This window comes from Halichoerus grypus, chromosome 2 (genome assembly GCF_964656455.1).
Source record: "Halichoerus grypus chromosome 2, mHalGry1.hap1.1, whole genome shotgun sequence".
In the NCBI taxonomy this organism is placed as follows: domain Eukaryota; kingdom Metazoa; phylum Chordata; class Mammalia; order Carnivora; family Phocidae; genus Halichoerus; species Halichoerus grypus.
Window position 1 is genome coordinate 167,632,073 of NC_135713.1, and position 6,183 is coordinate 167,638,255.

The window sequence follows — 6,183 nt, forward strand, 5'->3', positions numbered from 1 at the left end:
ACCCTGGACTCTTGAGCCCCTCCCTCGTCCACAAAATAAACCAGGCAGTGGTCAGTAGGGACCTTTATTTGGACCAGACACATGAGTCAGATGATACTCCCAACAATCAGACCAATATGGCTTGTGAGCAAAACAGACCAAAAGAGGGAATCAAACAGGACCAGTTATCATTTTCCATGTGTGTTCACAGGTATGTGTGTGTGTGTGTGTGTTTGAGTTGACCTCGAGTACAAATTTAGAGAAAGCTAAGGAACCCAGTGAAGAGACCCTGCATTTACACAATGGACAGGTCATGCCCAGCTGCCCTTCCACTTTGAGAACAAGCCAGGATGGATGATGAAACTCTCAGGAAGGGTGAAGTTATCCAACAGGAAGCACACTTCCAGATCAGGTTTGAGACACCAGACCTCAGAGGGAAGGGACTTATGTCAGGTGGTCTGTAAAAGCAGAGAAGACTAAGGTATGGAAAGAATGAATCAGGAGATGATTAAAAAAAAAAAAGTCTTTTCTGGGATGACCTGTTTAAGACAGAAACAAAACACCTTCCAGCTTAATCCATTTCTGAAAGTCAGGCCAGAGCTGACCCTTGAGTAAAACCAAGTTCAGGCCTCTTGCAGAACCTTTCCCCAACCAAGGGTGGTGGCAAAAAAAAACCATGATACAGTTTTTAATGAATATTAAAGAGGCATAATTTCAAACTTAAAAATGACCTGAAAAATCCCACTTTTCATTTTGCTGATAAAGGATATGCTGCGGAGAATCAGGAGTCAAGGGTTTAATCACATGGGCACTATGGGTCAGGTGATTCATGAATGTGCCAAGCAGGCCACGTTTCTTGGAAGTTTATCCAGGATCTGGTCTGGTCCTGCTCACAATGGAACTTGGGCACAAGGTGAGGTATTTGGCACCACTTCCCTGTAACCTAGCCCACACCCTTCAGTCCATGCTCAGGTGATTGGTCTGTTTGCGCCAGTGTCCTCAGGAGGGGGCTTCTGATGTGGCTCCTGCCAGAGTCTTGCTCTTTCTGTGTCGCTGGTGTGTTTCACATGCTACTGAAGACATGGGTTCTGGAGCAGTTTTCCTCATACTGGGTCCAACCGGAAAACTGCCCTATGGGCATCTCCCCGCCCCCCCGCCCCGGCCAGTCATTATTTCTCTCATTTTTTCTTTCTTTTCTCCTCATACTTGTAGTAGGGGCTCCGCAACATGAAAAGTAGAAGCATAAGAGGGATGAGAAAGTAGGGGGCATAGACAGATAAGAGGGTAAGTCGTTCGTGGAAAGTCTTAGGTCCTTGTCCTTTGAAACCACTGGCTTTGGAGAAATCATCAAATAGAAACGTGGAGAGAATTGGAATTAGAGTTGTCATGGTGTGAACTGAGTAGATGATTGCAGGGGTGCGGATCCACCTGCGGCCTCCTGAAGGGGGGAAGAGAGAGAGCGAGATAAGTGTTTGGTCTGTTCGTGACCCCAGGGGTGCCCACAATCTTCTCCACGCCTGCTCCCTTCAGCTGACTCCGTCTACCCCCCCACTGCAAACGAATGGAGAACTGGAGGTGCTCTAACACTACCTAATGCGTGGAGCTGGGGCTCTAGCACACTGCTGGCCAGAGAACCAAGGCTGGGGGGCGGGATTTAATGGAGAAAAACTCTAGGGCAGTAAAATGGCCATTGCAGTTTACACAAGGCGGGGGGGAGGGGCCCGCCACCAGCATCTGTTAGTAATTATATATAGGTGAGAAGATCAACAGCTTCTGCCAAGACATGGAGTTGGGGGCTGCAGTGGGAAACAGGCTGTATGAGCTTAGTTACCATGTACATTAGTGTGGGCCCCGTCTTTATAAAAGCGTTAGTCGCAGGGGAACACTGTAAGAAAAAATGAGAAGTGAAGCCCTTCCGGGGTGAGCTGGATGCTACTGCTCAAAAGCCAGTCTGGTGCTATCCAAATCAGAAAAATAAAAGCCAATGATAAAAGGAAAATTCTGCAGGGGTAAAAACAAGAAAAAGGAACAAGTTCAATCTGTAAGCAGCCTCCGGGGTAGGGAGATTTCCAGCTAAGCACAGGCCTGAGCCACATTAACGTCCCTTTACCAGCTCCCTCCTGCCATTCCCACCCCACCCCAGGTCACCCTCGCACAAGCTACAGGGACCGCTCCCCTTCTCTGAGACACTTTCCCAAAAGATTTCTGGGACCTAATTTCAGAGCAAAAGTGGTTGTTACCTCACCAGTTACCTACCTCTTAAGAAGGCGTACGTCGCTATGGGAAAGAAAGGCAGCTGGAACACAAGCTCGCAAAACAGGAAGGACTTAAACCATGTTGGGGGGGCCTGCAGCAGAGGGTCTTTGAACTCCTTAGTATACCACTTCAGCAGGTTTGTCAGCTGAGGAAAGAGAAAGGGCACGACGCATGCAGCCGCCTGGCAGGCCAGGCCAGCAGCTCCGTCCCACGGCAGCCCAGACGGTCACTTCAGAAAAGCTCCCTCGCTCCTCCGACAGGCTTCTCTCAGCTCTTCCAGGCCCTCTGGGCTACCCAGCATCTGTTCCCGACTCCGTGACAACACACAGCCCGTTGTGTTGCCCACTGTCAAGAGCAACGATATCTAGTACTTAGTACGCTCTCAGTTTGAGGAATGAACATACAAAGGCACCAAATCTGCCAGCAATCTCCTTCCTGGTAAAGGACAGCCGTGAAGAGCGTCCTACCATTTGGCTGGAACAAGAGCAGCCGCACACCAGGCTCCGAGGGCCAGACCGCCTCAAATACAGAAATGAACCGAGTTTGTCTTTTGGGGGCGGGGGGGGGGGGGTGGGGGGATGGAAGGGAGATACATTTAACTTTACTATAAAGATGCAATTTGGGGCGCCTGGGTGGCTCAGTCGGTTAAGCGTCTGCCTTCGGCTCAGGTCATGATCCCAGGGTCCTGGGATCGAGCCTCGCATCGGGCTCCCTGCTCGGCGGGAAGCCTGCTTCTCCCTCTCCCACTCCCCCTACTTGTGTTCCCTCTCTCCTGTCTCTCTCTCTCTCTCTGTCAGATAAATAAATAAAATCTTAAAAAAAAAAAAAAAAAAAAAGATGCAATTTAATGCCTAAATCTCAAGCTCCTCATCATTCTTAACTACTCTAGTTCTGCAGAGTTTTCTTGCAGGAGACCAGTAGGCTATTTGTAGAACAAACTGTCCAAACCACAAACTACAGAGCTTCTAGGCTATGTCGCGGCCTGAGGGTTAGCAGTCTCGGTTCCAGCTTGGGGCCCACCCTCCTAATTACACTGTTAAATCAAAAGATGCCGATCTGTGAACACGTGGCTGCCGGGGCAGAGGAAGGAAGCAGGAAGGTTTGAGGTTGCCCATTTTGTGCCCTTTGTAAGAACCCGAAGCGCAGGGCTCCCCACACCACATGGACTACCGAGGGTCTGTTGCATCTTACATCCTGTCTTGACACACCTGTCTCCAAAGCCAAATAGGTGTCTTGATATTATGATAAATAAAGGCAACTTCCAGTGTGAGAATTTTGCCTGCAATGGAAAATCCAAAGACCTTTTTCCTGTTAATTTTTAATCAAAAGATTAAGGCTCACTATTGTGAAATTGAGGCCTCACTGCTGAACGTAAGCTTTAAGCAAATATCCAGAAACAAACATTCTGTTAGCATGATCTTAATTGCAGGAAGGCTCTGGCTCGATAAACCAGTTTATTGACCAAGTGATATCAAATTTGTACTTGATTCGAAATCGAAATCCACGGCAATACCCTTAGCTTCCTTCTAGGCACTTTTCAGGGTGGTAATGGGGTAGAAAATACTCATAAAGGTTAAGTCCCTGCACCTCTCCTGGGCTCTGTTTCCTCATCTGTAAAACAAGCAACTTGGGACCAAATGTTTAAGGTCCTTTTTTGCTTTCCAGATTTTCTTAAAAAAAAAAAAAAAAATACTGGAGGGAATGACCTGCTTTGAAGATTTGCCGTAGAATTTACAAGGCATTCTGGTTTGTTTGAATTTCATTTTCTATTCAATCTGTATTCCAACCTCTCAGATCCACCTATTTCGTAAACCCAGACAGTTCTACACAGCACGGGTCATTTCTGAGGGCTGCAGGATGAGATTAGCAAAACTCAAAATAATCTAATCAGCCAGCTCTTGAAGTAATCAATTAGGATCCAAGCACCTGCCCACAGTCCCATAATAGCCACGTGATGCCAAAACAAGGCCTGGACTAAGGGCAGATGGAAGGCAAATCACAGGTCCCTGGCGAGGGAAGAGCATGGGACGTGGGGGGGCGCAATCCCTGGCTCTGGGCAAAGCGCTTAATCTCACTCAACTTGTTTCCCAATTGTAGTACTTACCTCACTATTGGTGAGATAAAATGACTTAAGGTACATGGTCTTTAGAACAATGGCAAGCACACAGTAAATGTTACCATTACTTAAGTGAATGTAATTAACACATACTCAGAGAAATTCAAGTTCAATCCCATTAAAATCTCACCATGCAACTGGTCGTTAGTAAGAATTATTCTTACTAGGTAAGACCCAAAAAAAGGTTTATACCTGACTCATATTTGACTCAACCTATCACTGCTATCCACTAAACTATTCACCTGGCCTTTGCACAGGGATTTCTAAACGAGGAGTTGCTACTGAATAAACCTGTACTTCCCTACCTTAGAATGAGGGCACAGGGGCGCCTGGGTGGCTCAGTTGGCTAAACGTCCAAATCTTGATTTCTGCTCGGGTCATGATCTCTGGGTCATCAGATCAAGCCTGTGTTGGGCTCCTCGCTGGGAGTGGAGCCTGCTTAAGATTCTCTCTCTCTGCCTTTGCCCCTCCCCAATCATGCTCGCTCTCTCTTAAAAAAAAGAATGAGAGCACAGACTGATTATCTTTCCTTATTTTTTTTTTAAGATTTTATTTATTTGACAGAGAGAGAGAGAGCACAAGCAGGAGGAGCTGCTTCCCACTAAGGGGCTCGACCTCCAGGACTCTGGGATCATGGGCCGAGCTGAAGGCGGAAGCTTAACCGACTGAGCCACCCAGGTGCTCCCCATCTTTCCTTATTTTAGCAGAAGCAAGGCTACGCAGCTGCAAATGATACTACAAAATGCTTCCCCATCCTCTCCATGTTCTAAGTCAAACAAAATCCTTATGGTCTCATAGTAAGTTTTGCCTAGTGTTGATCGGTTCAAACCAAGGAATATATTTAATTGGCAATTTTTAGCCCAACCATTATGGGAGCTCCGCAAACTTTTTAGTTCTAGGGGAAAATTCCTTCTATTTAGGGAAGAACAACACAACAGATGTTAAGATTCGGCATTTTTTCAAAGAGAATCTGAGAATAACTCAAGGATTTTATTATTATTTCCCCATAAAGAAGCAACAAAACCATCAATCTCTACTCCCTCCAATACTGACCACTGACCAGAGGTGGGGGGTGGGGGCCTTACACACACCCAGGGAAGAACTGTCTTCAAAAGGACCAAAGTGTCTGCCCCATAAGGGTCTGGGGCAAAGAAAACCCCAAGCAAAACGTCGAGTTGACCGGTAAGGAGGGGCCGGGGCACCGGCAGGACCTAAGGACGGCGGGAGGGAAAGGGGGGCAGAACCAGAACCCTGGGCGGGCGGGGGGGGGGCTCGGGCGGAGGAGGGGAGGTCTTGGGGACGCCAGGGTACAACAACCGCAGGGCGCGCAGGAGCCCCAAACTCGACGACCGGCGGTCACGACCAACCGTCGCCCTCACCTCGACCGGGTAGAATTCGCGCGGCAGCACCACCTGCAGGTCCAGGAGCAGAGTGATGGGGACGTGGGAGAGGAAGTAGAGGCCCAGTAGCCACTCCAGGCCGCGCCGGGCGCCCAGAGCCCCCATCATCCGTTGGTTACGCCGGGCAGGAGCCGAAGCCGCGCTCGCCGGGACCGCCGACGTGGGAAGAGGGCCCGCCGCCGCACAGCGTCCCAGGACTCCGCGCCCCGGCCGCCCGCTCCGCCCCCTCCACCGCCTAGAGGGCTACGCCGGCCACTCCCATTGGCTGGCTGCGAAGCCGCGGCGGGAACGGCGCTCGCCGCAGAGCGCGCCCATTGGCTCGTCCGTGTATAGCGTGTCGAGGCGGTGCCTCGCAGACCATTTCTATTGGCCGCCGGGGGCGCCGCATGGGACAGGGGCGGGGCTCCTCGCCCGCCGCGTGGGACGGCTGGC

General features: G+C 49.7%; 1 protein-coding gene across 1 annotated transcript; it reads right to left on the reverse strand.

The window, feature by feature from the left end:
* Positions 1-51: 51 nt before the first annotated feature.
* Positions 52-5,961, reverse strand: TMEM97 (transmembrane protein 97). Its single transcript, XM_036122551.2, has 3 exons — positions 5,731-5,961; positions 2,236-2,380; positions 52-1,417 (listed from the first exon to the last, which is right to left on the reverse strand). Exons 1-3 carry the CDS (start codon positions 5,857-5,859, stop codon positions 1,158-1,160), a joined length of 534 nt encoding a protein of 177 aa, XP_035978444.1. The 5' UTR covers positions 5,860-5,961; the 3' UTR covers positions 52-1,157.
* Positions 5,962-6,183: the final 222 nt, after the last annotated feature.